This window comes from Onychomys torridus, unplaced genomic scaffold (assembly GCF_903995425.1).
Source record: "Onychomys torridus unplaced genomic scaffold, mOncTor1.1, whole genome shotgun sequence".
Taxonomy (NCBI): domain Eukaryota; kingdom Metazoa; phylum Chordata; class Mammalia; order Rodentia; family Cricetidae; genus Onychomys; species Onychomys torridus.
In genome coordinates, this window is record NW_023411298.1 from 90809 (window position 1) to 114318 (window position 23510).

Here is a 23510-nt window from a genome sequence, read left to right on the forward strand (position 1 = left end):
TTTTCAGGGGAAACCCATAAGTGCCTCTATGGTAGAAGTTCAACATCTTAAAATGTTCAGCAAATTGCAAAGAAATATATCTAAAGGCGGCGGCATACACTTGAAAAGAAAATATATCAGTGTTTTTAATGTTTTCTGTTCTTGTCTCCAGGATTTTCCCTCTAGCCAAATAGAAATGTACACCTACATTACAGTTTCTCAAAGTTCAGCCGTTCTGTACAGTTGCCACTTTCCAATGCAGAGACTTCTGTGGTAGATACAGCATTATATGTTGCAGAGAATGTTCCTGAGAAAATTAGTGTATGGAGAAATAATACATCTTGGCCTTTTCTCTGGCCCAGAGCGCCCCTTTTGGTGCTGAGCGCCCCTGCAAGGAGGTTTGTGTCTGGGCTCACACTGAAGTCCTCTCACTGTGTGTCTTGCACAGTAGTAAGTGGCAGTGTCCTCAGCTTTCAGGCTGTTCATTTGCAGGTAGAGGGTGTTTTTGGAATCATCTCTGGAGATGGTGAACCGGCCCTTCACAGATGCACTGTACTCTGTTGTGTAACCATAAACTTTGTTTCTACTCACTGCAATCCATTCCAGTCCTTCCCTGGAGCCTGGAGATCCAGTCCATATAATAGTCAATGAAGGTGAATCCAGAGGCTGCACAGGAGAGTTTCAGGGAACCCCCAGGCTGCACCAATCCTCCACCAGACTCCACCAGCTGCACTTCATATTGGATATCTGTAATAGTAGAGAACTGTGGTCAGGAAAACGTCACACACACCCACTCTCCCTCCTACTCATGTCCACCTCTTACTCATGTTCCCACACACTCAGCATCTTTTATTCCTCTAAATAACCTTTTACAAGAGTTACATAGAAAATGCAGTTCAGCCACAGCTTCATGGTGAGAGGTCTGTGTTCAGTGCTGATCCCCGAATGGTAAGACCAGTGAACTCAGGACTGGGCTCCTCTGCAAGAGCTACAGGGTCATGTCAGGTTTCATTTTTTTATGAGCAGAGGGAAACCTAATTTTCATTTCTTTGTGCTATATCATCAGCTCTAGGGTTGAAGTAGAAGATGGTGCAGATGTTAGTACAGAAGGCAGAGATGAAATGGTTGAGTTGGGCAGGACTGGCAGAATTACAATATTGCTTACTATGTACATGTAATAAACTATTCAGTGCTTTGTGATTTAACCATGTCTGCAAATCTGCTTCATAATTATAATATTTTGAAAATTTAAGGATAATTTATATAATGCTCAGTTATCATTGAACAGAAACATTAAAGTCAAGAAACTCCTTTGAGAACTTAGCTCAGTAGTATGCACAAGTTCCTAGACTTGATCCTCTTTTTTTGATGAATATACATCTCCAGTATTTGATAAGCGACAAAGCTTATTGAAATCCCATTTTATTCTTATTTGGCTAGCATAAATTTTTCTGTTGTGTATTTATCATTGTAGTCATCAAATCACCTTTAATTTTAATATCTTTAAAGGAAGCTCAAGTTCCATGTCTGGGACTACCAAGGAGTGAACTTCCAGGACTCTAGGCCACACGTGGATGTCCTTCCATCTATCTGCTGTCCTTGAAGATATGACAGACACTTCAACGGAGTTTGGGCAATAAGTCACAGAGTGAGGTCTTGACATAACGACTTTCTACATGAGAATAGAAAGTTTGACTTACAATTTTTCACTTGCAGAATTTATTCTGTATGAAGGAAACAACTTGGTAGTGGCTTTTGGATCCTGTGGTGTGTGGTACTACTGTTTCTGTAGTTTTCCCAGGAAAGTAACTAAGGTTCACAGAACTAAGTACAGGTTGGTATCAGTTTTGCTTTGGAACCCTCAGGGTGTCTGGTGTGTTTCCTGTATTAAAGGAAAATCATATTAAGTGAGATGAAGAAAGCCATGAAGAGGTGAAGAAATGCCCTTGCTGGCCACTATCTGTACCTGCTTTTTGGATTCCCACAATTAGTGAGGTGTTGGCACCATGTGGTGACTTTCACAGGACCTCAGAAGGGTTGCTAGGAGTGGTATAATTGAGTATATTGCTTTATTTCTATTTTTTAAGAACTTTCATATTGATTCATACAATTTCTGAACCAATTCACATTCCAGGAAGAAATGTGTTACATTCTTTGTGTATTTACTGTTATTTGACATTTGATTTCTTGATAAAAACCATTCTGTTTTGAGTAAAATGGATTAAAGACATACTTTACATTTTCTACTCTCTGGTGTCTAAGGATATTGAACATTGTTTCATATATGTATTGGCCATCCATATTTCTTCTTTGGAAAATCATCTGTGGTTAATTTTTATTTTCATTTTTATTTTGTTTTTCAAGACAGGGTTTCTCTGTGTAGCTTTGTGCCTTTCCTGGATCTTGCTCTGTAGACCAGGCTGGCCTCGAACTCACAGAAATCTGCCTGGTTCTGCCTCCCAAGTGCTGGGATTAATTTGAAATTTCATCTCAACCAAGGAACGATGGATAATACTGAGAAAAGAAGTGACAGGAAACTCTACCGATGTGTCTGAAGTGGAATCTTTCATCATTGTTGGTTGGAAAGTTAATGCAGATGCAATTGAAATCAGCGTGATGGCTATTCAAAGAAATAAAATATAAAATGAAAATAAAAAAAATTCACAATAATTATGGAATAGAAACTTCCTAAATGTCCATGTACTGATGAAGAAAAAATAAAAATATGGTAAATATACACAGCTCAATTGCACTTGCCTGTGAAGAAAAAGGAAAGCATTAAATGCAAGTGCTATAACTGCCTGACTTCTATGCTTAATATAGTGCTTGGCTTTTTTCTCTTGTCCTCAGGTAAGCTTTATTGGAGTGCACAAATAAAATATCTCCCCAGAAGAACATCATTGGAATCCATGTCATATGTCATTTTTATCACACTCAATCAAAGACACATGTTATAAGAAACCAAACTAACTCTTGTATTTTAGGGTGAGGTAGTATACGCCAGGATTTTGTACACATGTCATATGGGTATCCCTTTTCTTTATGACTCTAGAAAAAATGAGAGGGCATGATCAAGAGGAGAAATTCCCCGAACATCTCCACAGGCTATTGGTACATCTGTCATACTTTCAAGGTGAATACTTGTCTGTAAATATTTAATCAATCATTTCTTATGTCAATATGGACTATAGAAGGTCCTTTTGTATATGGTTTTAGAATCATGGTAGCACATAGAGTAAGTTATTGGTCAAAACTGAAATCACTGGAAATTAGAGCCTCTTGATGTTGGTTCTGTGTTATCCAACAACATTGTTTAATAAAAGTTTTTACATGCTAATCATGTTTTTCTCTGAGAAATATAAGCTGCTCCTTGGCTTGACCCAATATAACATGAAGATGGCCCTCTTATTTCATCATTGTGTAGAGTCATTCAATTCACTGTTTTGTCCCCTTATCTTAGAATCCTAATGTACTAGTCAACTTGGTCTCAGGGTTTAATCTTTGTCTATTAGTGTCACTACAAGAGTTTCCAGAGAAGCATCAACCTCAGATGAGGACATTCTATTTTTTTTTTAAAGCTGCCTCAAGTCGATGTGCCATTAACATGGAGCCCACAGTTAACTCTGCTTCTCTGGACACTTCTCTAACTAAAACATGAGACACCAGGGTCTTCCAGTCAGCATCATCAGAGAGTGCCAGAGTAATAAGTCTGGGAGCCTTTGTGGGCAACAAAAGCACCAACAACTCACAAACTGAAAATCATAGAACTCAGTTTCCTATGGGAAGGGCAGAAGAGAGATGGAACCAGAACTGGAGCTGACACCAGCTGGGATGTGCACACTGGTGACTAAGAATTGTGAAGGTTGAGGACACACAAATGTGAGTACAGAGGAACCATTGCTTGGAACTTTGGGTCCAAACTGTTTTCTAAAGTTTACTTACTTATTTAAAGACTTTTAAAAATTTTACATGCTGCTCAGTGTTCCCCCTCCTTTTGCTTCTCTCTCTCCTACCCCACCTCTCCTCATCCCACTCTTCACTCACTCCCCCTAGTGAGTAAGGCCTCCCCTAGATATTCAACACAGGCTGGCCTACCATGTGGGGCCTAACCCAAGCCCTTCCCATACATTAATGCTGAATAAGGAGTGGCAAAATAGGGAATGGGCTCTGAAAAAGCCAGTTCATGTAATCTGGATGAGTCCTGGTCCCATTGCCAGGGGAGCCACAAACACTTCAAGATACAAAACTGTCACCCTCATTCAGAGGGCCTCCTGTGGTCCCTTGCAGGCTCCCCAGCTGTCAGTCCAGTAAACTGTCAGCCCCACTAGCTTTGTTCTGTAGACTCTCTGGTTTTTCCCATCATGATCTTGTCTCCCCTTGCTTCTATAATCCCTCCTCCCTCTCTTGACTGAACTCCAGGGATTGGCCAATCACTTGACTGTGGGTCCCTACATCTGCTTCCATTAGTCACGGGATGTATGTTCTATGATGACAATTAGGGTAGCCTCTGATCTGAGTACAGGGGAAGGCTAGTTCAAGTACCCATTCCACAATTGCTGTGAGTCTTACCTGGGACATGCTTGTGGGTTCCTGGGGAATTTCCCTAGCAGCAGATTTTTCCCTAACCCCATAATGGCTCACTCTGTCATGATCTCTCTCATTTCTCTCCCTCTCTCTCTCTCCCTGACCTCAGCCATCTCTAACCCTCATGTTCCTATCCCCCATCTCCTCCTCTCCACTCCCCTTCATAGGTTAACCAAGAGATCTTAAACAATCCCTTTCCTGGGGTGGGTGATCCATGTGTATCCCTTTCAGAGTTCTCCTTTTTATCTAGCTTCTCCGGGACTGTGGGTTGTAGCCTGTTTATCCTTGTCTTTGCATGTAGTATTCTCTTATGAGTGAGTACATACCATATTTGTCTTTCCCAGTCTGGGTCACCTCACTCAGGATGAATTTTTCTAGTTCTATCCATTTACCTACAAATTTCATGATGACATAGTTTTGTACCTCTGCATAATACTCCATTGTACAAATGTACTACTTTTACTTTATCCATTCTTCAGTTGAGAGGCATCTAGGCTGGAGAGATGTCTCAGAGTATGAGATCACCAACTCCTCTTCCAGAGTTCCTGAGTTCAGTTCCCAGCAACCACATGGTGACTCATAACCTCCTGGAATGAGATCTGGTGCCCTCTTCTGGCCTGGAGGCATACATGCAGGCAGAACACTGTGTACAAAATACGCATATCTTAAAAAAAATCAAACCAAGTCTGAGATACCATCTTATGCCAGTCAGAATAGCTAAGATCAAAAACACTGATGACAGCTTATGTCGAGAAGAATGTGTAGAAAAGGGCAATCTTCTCCACTGCTCTTGAGAATGTAATCTTGTCAGCCACTCTAGAAATTAGTAGAGCAGTGTCTCAAGAAACTAGAAATCACCCTACTTCCAGACCCAGCAATATCTCTTGGTCATATGCTGAAAATATGCTCAACCACACCAAAAGGACATGTTCTCAACTATGTTCATAGCAGCACTATTCATAATATCAAACATATTTTTACTAAGATGAAAATTTTGAAAATAGAATTTTTCACAAATGATAACCAAGCATATACACTTTTAAGTTCTCTTGATTTAGAAGAAGGACATAATGGATATTTCAGTTTCAAATCTACTTTTGGAAAATGACAATATTTCTGGGAAGCTGCAGTTTCTCCATCACATGTTCAAAGGCAAAGAAGATAAATTACAAATTACTAAAAATTCCCAAGCTTCCTCAAGGGACTTAAAGTCAACAAGTGTTACAATTTCAGATTCCTTTTGAAATATCAGTTGATACACACACACAAAGACACACACACACACACACACACACACACACTCGGAATATATAAAATTAGCTGTCATTCTCTTTGGTAATTAGAAGCAATTGGATAACTTAAAGGTTGTGGTGGGAAAATTTTTGTCCTAATGTGTGCACACATAGAAGTTTGAACAGACAATGACATTTGACAGGGGCCTCTAGAGGATATCCTTGGCTTGAAGAGGAAACCACAAATCTGACATTAAAACTCATGCTCATTCATTATAGTACAGAACTAAATAGCTTCTGAAGTGAGCCTTACTGGAAGTCCTCAGGAGACTCTCATGGTCCTTGGTGCCCCCTACCGGTGCCAGAGGTCTCTATAGGAAGGTTTTTGTGCAGGCTCACACGGGAGTTCCCTCACTGTGTCTCTGACACAGAAATGCATGGCTGTGTCCTCAGTTTGCAGGTTGTTCAATGTTAAGAAAACTTGGCTCTTGGAGGTGTCCCTGCTGATGGTGATCCGGGATTTGAGAGCTGAATTATAATTTGTGCTTCCACTGCCCCATATTATTCCCATCCACTCCAGACCCTTTGCTGGATGCTGGCGGACCCAGCTTACACCATAGCCAGTTAATGAGAACCCAGAGACAGTGCAGGTGAGAGACAGGGTCTGTGATGGCTGCACCAAACCAGGTCCTGACTCCTTCAGCTGCACCTGGGTCAGGGCACCTGGGGACAAACAACATCACCATCAGTCTTACTTCCCACAGATGACATGCCTGAGTCCCTCTCCTGAAAGCCTGACACACTTACAGCTTGGAAAGGTCACCAGGCAGAGGAGCAGCACCAGGACAGCCATGCTCTGCTGGAGGCTCTGTTGAGAAGGAGATGGGGCTCCTCAGCTTGGCCTGGGCTTTCAACCTGAGCCTGAGGGCTGCTTTGCATTGGGGGAGGTTCCTGAGGGCATAAAAGTATGTGCAGGGCAAGGTTTCCACTCTTCCCTGAGGTGACTGAGATTTGCCCTGTGCTTCCTGATGAATTGGAGATGGAAACTCAGGAACATTTTCTTGTTATTTTCTGGATTTCCAATCCCTGAGACATGAGAAATAGTATGATTCACACTGTGCAGACGTGACAAGCAAAACATGAGTGTGTTTATACTAAGTGAATCCACATCCACACAGTGCAGTCTGAACTGGGTACCATGTCCTAATAATATATTTGAACATCTCTATAAATTCTTGAAGTGAATTCAGGTTGGAGATGGGCCTCTTAGTGATCAGAAACTCTGCTTAAGGAACAACTAAAAATTTCTTTTCTTGTTTCAGTGGGATCAACCTTATTCTCATAACTCATCTAGGAATTTATTTGTGAGGAAGCAGCTCACTAACACTATTACATGTGATCATGTGTTTATCTGAGAGGAGCCCAAGAGACTGACTTCAACCTCTTCACCTTCTCACTGAGAACACTATACCTGAAGATTAGGTTTTAGTGTCTGTTGATACATGTGAGTCTGTCTTTCTTGTGTACTTTATATCTCTGTTTAGCATGTGACACAGAACATCCCAGGTTTCTAAATATGATTATCACATTGGTAAGGGATGGGAAGACCAGCTGTTCATAAAACTTCATAAAACACTATAGTATTCAACTAGGCTTGAGAGTTATGTTAACTAAAGTAGAAAAATAAGCCAGAGAAGCTGAAGTCAAGACAAGAAGTAGAGAAGAAGTAGACATGAGCATGGGGACCCTGTGCCTTGAGGTGTTGTTCACCACAGAGAACTAGTGTTTGTTGAGTTTTCCTGCAAGCCTTGCTAATGTAAACCATGGGGATGTGAAGTGCAGAGCTGGAGCCCACCTGTTCAGTCAGCACTCAAAGAATATCTGTATTGGTACTGGAGATCTCACGTTTTGTGTCCCTTATTTCTGTGTGCATCATATTTGTACTCAGAGAGGCAGTAATAGAGCCAGATCTTAATCTCATGGAGTCAGCCATCCTGTGCAAGCTCTGATGGTCACCCTCACTAAGAGTGCTGTCTTCCCACATTCTTGATGCTCTGATGTTAGAAGAATATTTTTCAGATATTATTCTCAGTAGGTCTCATCTTGGGTTTATTTGATAATTCCATTGTGGTATCAAAAATTTGGGAAGGAGTATTACAGAATAAATGCACACTTCTGATACTATATTTGATAACTTGACATAAGTCTAGTAATTCTAGTATTTTTGTCATTGGTTACTTCAGAGATAGTTTGTATCCATTGTCTGTACTCCCTTGCACCATGGGTTTCAATTTTCCATGAATTCCCTAAAGGAAGTCACTAAGCAAAAGTTGTTAGTAAATGGAAACTGTTCATTGTAAAGCTCCACATTATTTATAATTATATTCCATTTGAGAGACAGATTCTTATTCTTAAGTGTTTTAACATTCATATTTACTTATGTCTGGAGGACACATGGATAATAACTGGGTCATGTTATCATGACAGTATCATGTTGTACATTTGTGTTGTGGTTAGAATTTCATCAACATAATACAAATTAGAGACTTCATGGAACAGGGAACCTCAGCTGGAAAAAATATGTGTCCACCAGGTTGTTCCGCAAGAATTCCTGTGTGGTCATTTTCTTGAGCAATGATTGATGTGGGAGGGTCCAATAAGATTGGGTTGGTGCCATCCTTGGGAAGGTGTTCATGGGTTGTATAAGAATGCATGCTGAACAACCATGGAGTTCCAGCCAGTAAGCAGAGTTCCTTCATAGTTCCTGATTCAGTTCCAATCTTCAGGTTCCTGCTTTGATTTCATGTCTTGATTTTCCAACATGATAGCTGTAAGATTAATGACATAACCTTTTTCTTTCCCTCATGGATTTGGTCATGATGTTGGTCACATCTATAGAGAAAACACTGGTATAGTTTCAAAGTCTTCTGATGAGAGAATGGATATGGGGTCTGCAAAACTGTAACAACAGCCACACATCCAGCTACACATACATGCATAAACACACACACACACACACACACACACACACACACACACACACACACACACCATCATATCCACATGCATAAACATATTCACAGGTAGATGGGCTGACTTATTTTTCTTCCTTTCTTTTTATAGGTCCACTTTGACTTGGAGTTATTGTACAATGAAGCTGATATTGAACTGTGAGAGATTCTATTGCCACAGTCTCCCTAGTGATGGAATAAAGGTGTGAACCACTATTCCTGACCATCACATACAAGTTTTTTAAAAAAGAATTAATTAATCTTTTTGAAAATATATTTTTCATTCTGTATATTCTGATCATTATTTCTCTTATTTTATCTTTGCCTAGGTCATTCCTCTCTCTCAGTTTGACCAATTCCATCAATGTCAGAAATTTAAGAACATCAAAGTGATTAGCTTTGTGATATTAATTTTCATATGGAAAATGATAGGTTTAAAAATCGACAATTGCCAATACAATTTCTTTTTAAAAAAATATTTGCATTTATCCCTACTCAGTACATGGCCAGCTTGTGTGGTTTGGCTGTTTGTCTGACATGTCAGGAGCCTCTCTTTTACACACCTGTCTCCAGTGACTCCAAAGTCATCCCTAATTCTGCAGTCATGCCAGCCCAAAGTAATTGAGCTTAAGTTTCCCTGATGTTACTTGATATGGCTCTGGGAGAAATACAGCCTTGGAGACCAATCAGGACTCACAGTCATATTTGGAAACCAGAGGTGAAATCACATTTGAATGGAGTAATAAGTAGGTGTTGTAAGAGTCAATTCATCTAAAAAAAATCCCCATCAAAATAAAATATCTCTGTCTAGGTCAATTATATCCATCTAGCATTTTGATCAAATATATTGACCATTGTTTTTGAATTTACTTTGAATATTGATATCTATAGAGTATATAATTGTATATTCTAGGCTTATATATGTAATATATATATATATATATATATATATATATATATATATATATAAATTGTATATTCTGGGCTTCTAAATGCCTCTTTATATTTAATATTTTAATTTTAAACTTTTGGAAAATATACTATTTTATATGTTATGTTATATAATATATGCTCATGTTCCAAAAGCCATTATAATTTACATGAAAATTTCTCTGACTAAATAATAATTTAGTATTAAATATCATTATAAAATGTATGCATTTTTCTATAGGGTAATATTTTTAAAATTACATTTGTGTTTTAATTGTACATAGGAGACATGGGTTCCCCTGTCCTCCCCCTCACTCCCCTGACCCTGCCTTCCCCAAGGCCCCTCCCCTCCATTGCCATTTCCTCCAGGACCAAGACTCCCCTGGGGATTCAGCTCAACATGGTGAATTCAGTATAGGCAGGTCCATTCCCCTCTTTCCAGGCTGACCAAAGTTCCAAACAGCCAGCTCATGCACTAAGGTCAGGTCTAGGTCGCAATTCCTGGGTGCCTCCTAAACAGTTCCAGCTATTCAATTGTCTCATTTATCCAGAAGGCCTGATCTGGTTGGGGGCTCCACAGCATTTGGTTTATAATTCATGTGTTTCCATTAGTTTGGCTATTTTTTCCTGTGCTTTTTCCAATCTTAGTCTAAAAAATTCACACTCTTACAGTCCCTCCTCTTTCTCAACAATTGGACACCTGGAGCTCCACCAGGGGCCTGGCTGAGGATCTCTGCATCCACTTCCATCAGTTATTGGATGAGAGGTCCAGCACGACAGTTAGGGTGTTTGGCCATCTGATCACCAGACTAGGTCAGTTCAGGCTTTCTCTCGACCATTGCCAATAGACTACAGTGGATGTATCTTTGTGGATTTCTGGGGACCTCTCTAGCACTATGCTCATGTGGCAAAAGCCAATATAATTTACATGAAAATTTCTCTGGCTAAACTAGTATAAAATTAATACTTTAGTATTAAAAATCATTATGTAATGTATGTATTTGTTTTACAGGTTAATATTTTTTTAATGTATATAATATGTAGTGATAAAATCCAGGGCTGGGGAGATGGCTCAGGGTGGGGTGCCTGCCTCCCAGTATGAGTAACTCAGTTTGGTCCTCTGCACTTAACTAGAAAGCTGGTTGTGCTGGTTTATCCTTATATTCCCAGCACTGGGGAGGTGGTGACAGGAGGTTCTCTGGGACTTGACATCCAGCCCTTCTATTCGAACATGTGAGCTCCGGGTTCTGTGTGAGACCCTGTCTAAAAAAATAAGCTAGAGATCAATAAAAAAGACACTTAGATTCTACTTGTGACTTCAACATGTAAGTGCAAACTTATGTTGCACACAAAGTCTCACCAATCAGCATTCCCATTCATGCAAACATTGTGGGTTCCCCGTGTTGAACTCGTAGTTTGTTGTTATTTAGAAGCCTGTCATGATGCTGCAGACATAAACTGAATTGCTTCTTATGCAACACAAGTGCAGAACTTTTGTAACTTGCTTCATAAATGTTCCCTTTCCACTAAACACCACTTTCCATCTGCATTTCCCACCCTAGTTATTGTTGTTCCCCATCTGCCCATGAGATTGCCTGTTCTATGTCTATGAATGAATGAAATGACATTTTTCTGTGCCTAATTCTGATCTTCTTTTTTTAAATTAGGATTAGTTCTTGAAGTTAAGATCTTGCACATAGAAAGCAAACACTGACATAGAGCTCATTGCTTTTTTTAAGAGTCCCTAACTGTGTAACTGCTTGTGTTGAACAATCCTCCAATTCTCATGGAGCCTGAGCTCCTCAGAAGCACTGGGAAGGTCCAGTTCTGGGGACAGGGTCCCTTATGGCCAGTCTACCTTGAGGAAAATTCCTTACATCACTTCCTAGAACCCCCAGAGGAACACAGATTCAGTAATATTCCTCTTAATTTCCTTCTTTGTCCTTAAGGCTGTCAGTCTTTCTTTGGATACTCACAGCTTCTCAACTCTCTTCCTCTCATCTCTGTATTTTTCTGAAATGAAGAAATCATGGGTGTTTCTTCTGTTTTTCCTTCCTTCCTTCCTCCCTTCCTTTCTACCTTCATTTTCTATTATTTTTTTGTTGCAAAGGGATACATATCTGAAACAAATTTTCCCTTTTTTAATTTATTATATTTGTGTTTTAATTTTACACATCAGCCATGTGTTCCCCTGTCCTCCTCCCCCTGCCCTCACCTTCCCCCAGCCCCTCCCCTCCTTTCCCATCTCCTCCAGGGCCAAGACTCCCCTGGGGTTTCAATTCAACCTGGTGGATTCAGTACAGGCAGGTCCAGTCCCCTCCTTCCAGGCTGAGCAAAGTGTCCCTGTGCAAACCCAAGTTTCCAAGCAGCCAGCTCATGCACTAAGGATATATATTTTTTTCTTTTAAGAAGATACATGTTCTCTAAGCAATGAGATGGATAATGTGGATATTTTATTAAAAATATGATTTAAGTGATCGTATTAAAGATCTGAGACTGTAATGTCCACATGGAGACCTCACACCTACATCATCCCCATGGGAACAGACACAAAGTGAAGGGCTGTGAAGAAGAAAGCCTAAGGGAAAGAATGAATCTGTGTTAAATGGAAAATTCTTCAGAGATGGGGAAATCAGTGGTCTGTACTGAAAAAGCATGCAAATAAATATAAAAAAGAAAAGATGCAACGAAAAAAGATTCTCACACATGGCAACTCCCGGTATCATAGAACATCCTATAAACTCCAACCAACAAAGTGATAAAAGAGCTTTCTTAGAAAGGGAGGTGAGGCAAAAAGACACCTTACCTGCTGAGTAGGACAGACACCCAGTACTGACTAAGTCCCCAGCTGTATTGTTCTCCTAGCCCCCATGCAGGAGCCTTCCCAGGATTAATGGCTTTCTACACATCCCATGAGAAGCTAGACAACTTGGTCAGTCTTTGTTCTGCTGTGCACACATTGTGTGAGGACTGTGGTGGTGTAAAGTTTTCCAGGACTCATGGATTCCTGACCATGTCTGACTTTTCTTTTTAACTTGAATCCTATGTTGTTTCAACCATGAAACCCAGATGAGGTTCCGTCCTGAGTCTAGGGGAGCCTACTCTTCAGAAACTGACCCTGGTGTCCACAGTAGAGTAAGTTATTCCCGACATGATATTCTCTGTCTAGATAGGGAGTCAGAGTTCCCCCTGTATTTAACTATACACATCCGAGTTGAAAACACTGTTTTATATTTGAACAAATCCAGTATGCCCACACAGCACACTGTAGAGAGATTTCCTGGAAAGTGTCTGTGATGTGCAGAGGCAGCCCAGACATAGGGATTGCAGCCATTCATGTACTTCTGCTCCTGCTCAGGGAGACTCTGAACTCCCTGCTTTCCCACTGCCCCAATGTTCATGAGGACACCCTGCAGGGAGGCTGTGTCTAGAATGTCTCCTCATGTGCATTCTTGATTGAATCATAGACTTTCAGACTATCCATGATGAGGTACAAAATGTTCTTTGAATTGTCTCTGGAGATGGTCAATTAGTCCTCAATAGGAAGTGGATATTTTATTGAAATACCAATCTCATATGTTTGAGATCCACTCCAGATCCCTCTCTGGAGCCTGGCATGTGTAGTGCATGTAGTAACCACAGAAAGTGAATCCATATGGTACACAGTGGAGTTGGTGAGTTACCCAAGCCTGCAGTATTCCTCTGCCAGACTCCACTAGTTAGACCTCTCACTGGATACATGCAGGCACTGAGGATTCTGGTCAGGAAACTTACACTTGTCTACCCTGTAGCCTTCAAGGAAGGCTGTTCTCAGGGCAGATCTCACAATCATGGTGAGCATTGTAGGAATGACAGATTTCAAGATATCCTAACCTGTAATGTGGTTTTGTCCTGCAAATATTCAACACTCAAGCATCCCAACTCTCATTTATATTATTACAGCTTGTTAGATAACAGAGTTACATGTTTAAAGTTCAGCAAAGCAGCTTTAGTCTTGGACAATCATGTTTAGGTAAAGCAAAACAATGTTATTTTTCTTCAGAACAATGTCTGAGGCATGGGGCATCATTTTCTGTAACTCTTCTCTAGAAACTGAGGGAGGTCCCAGGCATTCCTGCATTCCTTCCCACCATTTTGACTTTTCAGATTCCCTCTTGATAATTACCCACATCAAATGTTCCTATGCCATGTCTTAAATTCTTTATATCCTACCATTGTTGGCTAACATGATATTGAGCCTGCTGTTTTCACCTGTAGAATCCTATGGTATGTCTTGGGGAGCACATGACCCCAGAGTGTAGCCACATAAAAAGACTCCTTCTTCATCACATCCATGCATCTGTCCTTGCATGTACATACTTGGGTATCCAGAAGACACCAAAGAGCAATGAAAAGTATACAATATAATCAATCACTCAAAGATCTGTAAACCAGCAACATAAACTCTTGGGTTGTTCACTTAGGAGAAATATATATATATATTTCATAGACTCTTGTGACATGAAATACTGTTGATGATTCCTCTATCTACAAATAGGACAAAGTGAAAAGTGCTTAAGTGGACTATGATGACTACTAAGAAGCATCAGGGAGGTACTCATTTGTGAAAGCCCCAAATTTGGGACACCTTTCACCAACAATTTGGCTCAGGGGAGACAGAATCAAGACAAGGAGATGGTGTCTGTGATGAGAACATGTGCCTTATGGACAACTCAGCCTCATTATTGGACATGTCTGGTAACACAGGAAATTAGTTATATTTGACTCTTTTATTCATTTACTTTAGAGCAGCAATCTTACATGCAGTGCTCTCAGCTCCCTCTCTCCTCCCTCTAAGGGTTCCCATCTACTTCATGATCATAAATAAAATATAATAACTGTGGTGGATGGATCTCAGAATAAATACTTTAAAGGGAATTATCCAAGGTCTGTTGGAAAAAAGAGGCAATCACAGTGGCCAGTCTCTGGCATCGGCCTGGCTGGACCATATTTACAATAACTGAGCCAATCACTAATCTCGCTGTGGCTGTTGAGATTTTGTGGGCATGATGCTAAAAGTCTCAGCTTCCTCTTAGTCAGAACACACTTCTCATACAAATACATGGACCTGATGCTGGAAGGGCAGGACAGAGAACATGAAATTGCTTTGCAGAAGAACATTTTCCAGATGTTCTTCCTAAAGGTTAAACTTATGAATACTCAGCCCCTTTCCTGCCATTTCTCCAGAGCTCACAGGGGAGCATAGCATCCTAGCCTCTATTACAATATCATCACATGTGAGAAAAGTTTAAGGCAATCTGAGCATGCTTAGATCAGTTCTCATGTGTCATAATACTATATCTGAAAAAATATCATTCTCTGGTTTTCAATATTGACCTGTTCTTTCATAGTGATGCCATCCATGGATCCCAACATGTCAGTCAGGAATCATCATTTTTTCCCATGTCCCTGTAGTAACCAAATTTGAGTTCATTGAACTTCAGATAAAGAACCCAGTCTTGCATTTTGGAACAGGGACTACATATGTTTTCTGTGGAAGGACATATATAAGCCATAGGTGGATTCTGGAGGAAAGAAAATGGATGAGCCTGTTAAAAAATTCCTTAGGCTCATTAAATTCAGGGAAATTTTATGAGCAAAAATATAACAAATAAGTATTAGAGAAGAATTGAGTGGATGACAAGCTTCCTGCAGCTGACTGCAGCTCAGTGGGTGTCACTGCTGTGTTGTCTTCATAGTCTCAGTGATGGAGCTTCACACACATTCTTACCAGTTCCTCACCTGTGTCTGATGAGCACATATCCTGTGATGAGAGTGTTGGTTATCAGGGTTCTTGGGTCTTTGACCCTGCCTTACTTCCTTGTCGGCTCTAACTTGAATCCCATACAGTGCTCTCACCATGGTCAATATTGAGAGTCTGCCTTGAGTTAGGGCTCCACAATTTCCAATCCTCTTGGCTTTTACAGGAGTTGAGGGAACCAATTCTTCAGTTTGGGATGCTTTCTATTTTGTTCAGATTAGAGTATATCATATATATTTTTAAAGTAACCCATAAATACAGCTGTGGAGATAGCGTTGTGGTTCATGTTCTCACCACACATGAATTCTTGAGTGTAATCCATACTTCTAGTTCTCCATAACTACAATAAGCTGGATGTGGCACACTATGTGGATATTGTGTCATCAATGTGGAACACTGACCAGCCAGTGGGGTCAGTGAAACATTTGTTTCAAAAATATGGTGTAGGCTGCTAGAGCAAAACATTTCATATCAGCATGTACAGAAATATACTCATTCACACTTATTCAGGAAAACACAAACATACACAGTGAATGAGAGAGAGAGAGAGAGAGAGAGAGAGAGAGAGAGAGAGAGAGAATACAATAAAAGAAATCACAGCAAATCCCAGTGGAAAACAGAAATCTGAATAAAAAATTGATACTTCCAGGATTACTACATACTTTACCTGAAGAGAGAATACTTGAGAATGATATAGGAGTTCAGCCCTCTATGCCTATCTGAACAGGCTCTTCTATGGCCCAGATCTCTGTGTGATCCCCATGCTCCCTGCTGGTATTGATCACCTAACACAGAGGTTTGTGTAATAGCTCAGAGTAGCGTTGTATCACTATGACTCTGGTACAGTAATACATGGCTGTGTTCTCAGACCTCAGACTGTTCATTTCCAGGTACAGGGTGTTCTTGGCATTGTCTCTGGAGATGGTGAATCAGCCCTTCACGCCATTGGCATAGTAGATGTAACTACTACCATTACTAATGTGTCCTTGAGTGTGATATTGAGAAGCAGCCCAGAATCAGAGGCCAGCTCTGTATGCCTTTCTGAACATGCTCATCCAAGACCCACACATCTCTGTCCTATCTGCGCCCCCTGCTGGTCGTGAGCACCCTGCTGGAAGGTTTGTGTCAGAGTCCACAGTAAATTTGTATCACTGTGCTTCTGGCACAATAATACATGTCAGTATATTCAGATTTCAGACTGCTCATTTCCAGGAACAGGGTGTTCTTGGCATTCTCCCTGGAGATGATGAGTCGGCCATTCATGGCATTGGTGTAGTAGATGGTACCACCAGTATTACTAATGTATGCGACCCACTCCAGTCCCTTCCCTGGAGCTTGGCAGACCCAGTTCATGTCATAGTCATTGAAGGTGAATCCATAGGCTGCACAGGAGAGTTTCAGGGACTTTCCAGGCTGCACTAGGCCTTCCCCAGTCTCCACCAGCTGCACCTCACACTGGACACCTGCAAACAGAAAATTCTGGTCAGAAAACTGTCAAAAGAAGACAAAATTTTCTCTTTTTTCATATCCACACAGCACACAGTATCTTCTCTCTACTAATCACCTTTTAAAATAAAGACAAGGAAACACCAGCTGAGCCTCAAGCCCATAGTGAGAGTTCTGTGTTCAGTGCTAATCACTGAGTGGGAGGAATTGGAATCCTGGGCTGGGCTCCTCTGCAGTGCTGCAGGGTCAGGGCAGGGCTGGTTTTCATGAGTTCAGAGAAGCCTTATTTTCATATTGTCTGGCTATAGCAAGCACTGGAGGTGGACCTGAGAGAAGACAGTGCTCATAGAATGTATAAGACATCAAAGACATTGATGACAGATATAGAAATAGCCACATTTTTGTAATTCTCTATGGAACCTTCCCTTTCTTCATTTAGTTATCTTTGTGCAGGTGCTCAGAACATGCTGTATTTTCACACTATTATGTCTTTTTATAGAAAGTAAAAGCACCACACACAGGTGTGTTTCTATCTAGGATCTCAGTCTTTCCTACTGTCTGAGCTGGATGTGGATTCTCCCATACATGGATCTTGGACAGAGTCACACCTCCCTGAAGAGGGTAGCAGTACTCCTTGCTTGTGACAGGAACACTTTGGAATTTTCTGCATTTCACACATTTATGTGACAATGCTGTCTTCAGGGCATAAGAGGACTTCAGATGAGACTTCCCTTGTCACTGCCTCTCTCCTGCCTTGTGGTTGCTATGGAGACATTCCTGTCTGCAGCAAACTCACTTGCTCTGCACCATGAAATTCTCTCTGTGATTCCTTTAAACTCCCAGTTTCCATTATCTTCTTACATCTTTACCCAGGAGACACATGGTTGTCTTTATGTTGTGTTAGGAAAGTTTTCAGCCCCTAATTAATATAATTAGCATACCTGGGGCTTTGAATTAATTTTTAGAATGATGATCTTATTTAACCAGTTCTCTTGTTTCCTTCCTACTCATTCTCATTCTCTCACCACACCCCACTTTGGCTTTCCCAGTCCAGCACTACCCTGCGCAAGTTCCCAGTGCCCCTCACTAAAGATGGCTTTAGTTTCACAACCTACACAACACAAGCCGGCACATTTAACACACACAATGTACATGACAGACACAGGCAGCATTCGTCCTTCCCCATCTTGGTTACATTGTTTGGCACATTGATTTCCAGTTCCATTCGTGTTCTTCCATGTCTCAGAGAACACTGAGGAAGAGGAGGCAGAAAGAATGTAAGAGGTGAGCATGAGGAAGAGTGCTGTGACATTCTGTCTCCTGGACATGACATGGGGCTCCCATTCATGGGCTAATCAAGCATATTGTTTTCCTTGTAATCTGTATCGAGAACAAAACATTCCTGTAGATTATTTCCAAGTCTTACATCTTACTGAGGGGCTGTCCGATTACAGAGTTTCTAGAGAACCTCCATGCAGCATCCTTCCCAGGATAAATGATTTGCACACATTTTATGACAAGCTTTAGGTCAGTGTTTCGTCGGATGGGCACACCTTGTGTGAGGTCTATGCTGAGTGTGAAGCTCACCAAGACTCACAGTTCACTGACTATGACCTTACTAGACCTGTACTGTCAACCATGTAACCCATCTGAGTCTCTGCCTGAGTTTAGGGGAGCCCACTTTTTAGAGTCCCTAAATTATTTCAGAATCTGATCCTGGTACACACATTAGAGTTAGTTAATCTTTGTAAGATAGTGGTCTCCTGTGCCAATGTGTTCAAGGCTATTTCCCACATTCTCTTCTCAGAGTCAATTGCATTTTATTTCTATTTCTCAAGAGATGACACCCCAAATTTGTGTATCTGATAGTGATGAACACAAACTAGGCTGCTCTTGAAACCTGGATTCCTTGGTTGCATTAGGCAGACCCAAATCCAGGTCCCTGCACATAAAAGAAGAGATGTAAAAAGAAATGAATTTGTGCATATTGTAAAGCATACTGTTTCTCTGATTTCTTTCTCAGCCCATTTAACATTTGTAATTAGGAGGGCTACTGATTATGTTTTGAGTTATTCTTATATCCTGCCACAATACTGAAGGAGTTTATCATCCTCAGTTGAATTTCATGATTGAAGATTATAAGATTCAAATTAAAAAAAAAATGCAGGCATTGTCAGTGAACCATGAGTCCTAGTGATCTTCATACTCACCATAGACCTCACACAATGTGTGCACGTCAGAACAAACACTAAGTTCTCTAGAGTCTTATGGGATGTGTGGAATGCCATTGATCCTGGGAAAGCTCCTACATGGAGACTAGGAGAACAATGTGGATGGTGACATACCTGAGCCTCCTGTGTCTGTCCTACGAAGCATGTAAGGTGACTTTGTGCCTCACCTCACTTTCTAAGAAGGCTGTTGATCCACTCTGTTGGTTGGTGTTTAGAGGATGTTCTGTGATGCTGGGAGCTGCCATGTGTGAGAATCATTTTTCGTTGCATCTTCCTTTTTATGTATTTATTTGTATCTTTTCAGTACACTTTACTGAGTTCACCAGCACTGAAGAATTTTTCCTTTAACACAGATTCATTTTTTTCCTTTAGGTTTTCTTCTTCACATACCTACTCTCATGTCTCTGCTATCCCTTCCTCCCCTGCTTCCCTGACTTCTTTCAAATTTCCTACTTCTCTATGTCCTCTTTCCCTCCTCCTCCCTCTCACTCCCACATCCGTTCTTCCATCACCAACTTACATTCCTTTTTTTTCCCTGTGAATGTGCAACAACGTACTGCTACTATGTGGGCATATTTCTAATGTCTGCACTTTGTCCACCAAACAGCCACCTGCTCAGTCAGTGTTCCTTGTCCTTCAGTTCCTGCATTCATTCAAGCTGTCTCTTTCTATGTTCCTTTGGATGCAGCAGGCACATTATGTGTGTGTGTGTGTGTGTGTGTGTGTGTGTGTGTAATATTTGCACATGGGTCTGTGTGCATAGGTGCATTGCCACCTGGCTCTCTCACTCTCTCTCCCCCATCTCTCTCTTTCTCTCTCTCTGCCCCTCTCTCTGTGCCTCTCCTCTCTGCCAGACCTGGCTTCTCCTGTCCTATGCCCTCTTCTTTCTAATGAAGCCCATTCTGACTCTGGTAACCATGGCTTGTGACTTTTCCACCAAACAACCAGCACTGTACACACACACACACACACACACACACACACACACACACACACAGAGAGAGAGAGAGAGACAGAGAGAGAGAGAGAGAGACAGAGAGAGAGAGAGAGAGAGAGAGAGAGAGAGAGAGAGAGAGAGAGAGAGAGAGAGACATTGTTTTGGGGTAAGTCTTCAGCAGCCATTTGTTCTCAGTGTTATGGTAGTCATGGATCTAGGCAATAAATGCCTCAAACTTAGGACAGAGGCTTCTTTGATCAAGGCTGAGAATAGCTCTACTCTGTGGTCACAAAACAAGTACTTAGAAAACAGGTTAACTTTATCTTCCTTGGCAAAATGCCAGTGGTAGATTTCCTTATACCACTGTGACTTTTGTACTGTAGATTTTAGACCATTTCTGTGTTCTAATTTTCAAAACCACATTGAAGGAAGTCTTAAATTTTAAGCATTATTCGTTAAGTAAAATATATATATATATATTAAGTATCTCAGGTGGGTCGGACAAGTGCAGCTCCTCTCCTCTACATGCTGGACCATCTAACAGCCTTATTTTGTGCACATCTTATACAAGGATCCATTGTTATTGTGAGCTTGTGTGTTTAATTACCATGTGATATCCAGAGGCCTCCATTTCACGCAACAACTCCTGATTCTGCAATACTTACATTACTTTCTTTTTTTTGAAAATAATTTATAAGTTTTTCTCATTTTTATTTATTATATTTGTGTTTTAATATTACACATCAGCAATGGGTTCCCCTATTCTCCCCCTCCTGCCACTGCCCCCACATTCTACCCATGTCCTCCAGGGCTAAGACTCCCCTGGGGATTCATTTAAACCTGGTGGATTCAGTACAGACAGGTCCAGTCCCCTCCTTCCAGGCTGAGCAAAGTGTCCCTGTGTAAGCCCAGGGTTCCAAACAGCCAGCTCATTCACTAAGAACAGGTCTGGGTCCCACTGCCTGGGTGCCTCCCACACAGTTCATGAGATTTTCTATTCATTTTACATACCAACCATAGTTTTCCTGTTCTCCCTCCTCCTGTGCCCTAGCCATCCCCCAAATCCCACTCCCCATTCCACCTCCTCCAAGGCAAGGTTTCCCATGGGGAGTCAGCAGAGCCTGATTCATTCAATTGAGCCAGGTCCAAGGACCTCCTTCCTGCACTAAGGCTGTGCAAAGTGTCTCACCATAGGACTTAGGTTCCAAAAAGCTGCTTCATGCACTTGGGACAGGTCCAGGTCCCACTCTGGGGCCTCCTAAACAGTTCAAGCTAAACATCCGTCTGGTTTCTCCAGAGGGTCTAGTCCAGCACTATGGGGGCTCCTCAGATATTGGTCCTCAGTTCGTGTGTTTCCACTAGTTTGGTTAGTTTTCTCTGTACTTTTTCCTATCATGGTCTTGATAATTTTTGCTCATAGAATTCCTCCTCTCTCTCTCAATGGTTGTATTCCTGGAGCTCTGCCTGAGTCATGGCCGTGGATCTGCATCTGCTTCCATAAGTCACTGGATAAGGGTTCTTGATGACAGTTAGGGTATTCAGCTATCTGATCACCAGAGTAGGTCAGCTCAGGCACCCTCTTGACTATTGCCAGTAGTCTATGGTTGAGTCACACTTGTGGATTCTTGGGAACCTTCCTAGCACTCTGATTCTCCCTATTCCCATGGTGTCTTCATTTACCATGGCATCTCTTTCCTTGCTCTCCTACACTGTTCCTGTTCCAACTCTAACCTCCCCTTCCTCTATGTTCTCATTCCCCTGTCCCTTGTCCTCCATTCTCCCTCTCACCCTCAGTTTTCTCATGTAGATTCATCCATTTGTCCTTCACTGGGCCAACCATGTGTCCTTCCTAGGTTCTCCCTTACTTGCTACCCTTCCTGCAGCTGTGGATTGCAGTCTGGTTATCCTTTGCTTTACATCTAGTATCCACTTATGAGTGAGTACATACAATCTTTGTCCTTCTGAGTCTGTTTTACCTCACTCAGGATGATATTTTCTAGTTCCATCCTTTTTGTCTGCAAACCTCATGATGTCATTGTTATTCTCTGATGAGTAGCACTCCATTGTGTATGAGTACCACATTTTCTTTATCCATTCTTCAGTTGAGGGGCATCTAGGTTTTTTCTATGTTCTGGCTATTACAAATAATGCTGCTATGACCATAGTTGAGCATGTTTCCTTGTGTTATGACTGAGCATTCCTTGGGAATATGCCCCTGAGCGATATAGCTGGACCTTGAGGAATACTTATTTCCAGTTTTCTGAAAAACTACCATACTGATTTCCAAAGTGGTTGTACAAGTTTGCATTCCCACCAACAGTGGAGGAATGTTCCCTTGCTCCATATCCTATCCAAAGTATGCTGTCTTCAGTATTTTTGATCTTAACCATTCTGATGGGTGTAAGGTGGTATCTCAGAGTCATTTTGATTTGCGTTTCCCTGGTGGCTAAGGATATTGAGCAATGCATTAAATGTCTTTTGGCCATTTAAGATTCTTTGTTGAAAATTCTCTGTTTAGCTCTGTATCCCATTTTTTAATTGGACTGTTAGATATTTTAACGTTTATTATCTTGAATTCTTTATATATTCTGGAGCTCAGCCCTCAGTCTAATGTGGGGTTGGTGAAGATTGTTTCCCATTCTGTAGGCTGTGATTTTTGTCTTATTTACCCTGTCCTTGGCTGTACAAAAGCTTCTAAGTTTTAGGAGGTCCCATTTATTAACTGTTACTCTCAGTATCTGTGGTACTGATGTTATATTTAGGAAGTGATCTCTGGTGCCAATGCATTCAAGACTATTTTCTACTTTCTCTTCTATCAGGTTCAGAGTAACTAGATTTTTGCTGAGGTCTTTGATCCACTTGGACTTATGTTTTGTGCATGGTGACAGATATGGATCTATTTGCAATCTTCTGCATGTTGATATCCACTCATACCGGCACCATTTGTTAAAGATGCTTTCTTTTTTTCCATTGCATAGTTTTGGCTTCTTTGACAAAAATCATATGTTCATGTTCATAGGTGTGTGGATTAATGTCAGGGTCTTCAATTCAATTACATTGATCCACATGTTGGTTTTTATGCCAGTACCAAGCTGTTTTTATTACTGTAGCTCCATAATAGAGCTTGAAGTCTGGGATCCTGATGCCTCTAGAGGTTGCTTTGTTGGACAGGATTCTTTTAGCTATCCTTGGTGTTTTGTTTTTCTACATGAAGTGGAGTATTGTTCTCTTCAGGTATGTGAAAAATTGTGATGGGAATTTGATGGGGATTGCAATGAATCTATAGATCTCTTTTGATAAGAAATTCCATTTTCACTATGTTAATCTTACTTATCCATGAGCATGGGAGATCTTTCCATT

The 23510-nt window shown here is 41.1% G+C and overlaps 1 pseudogene and 2 gene segments (V, D, J or C); all 3 read right to left on the reverse strand.

Moving 5' to 3' along the window:
• Positions 1 to 264: 264 nt before the first annotated feature.
• LOC118575074 lies at positions 265 to 891 on the reverse strand (annotated as a pseudogene).
• A 5256-nt stretch (positions 892 to 6147) lies between these two features.
• On the reverse strand, positions 6148 to 6648 carry LOC118575075. The segment is given in 2 exon segments: positions 6148 to 6518; positions 6603 to 6648. Coding segments are annotated over 2 exon segments (417 nt in total).
• Positions 6649 to 16661: 10013 nt separating this feature from the next.
• Positions 16662 to 17161, reverse strand: LOC118575076. The segment is given in 2 exon segments: positions 16662 to 16999; positions 17101 to 17161. Coding segments are annotated over 2 exon segments (384 nt in total).
• Between the last annotated feature and the right edge of the window lie 6349 nt (positions 17162 to 23510).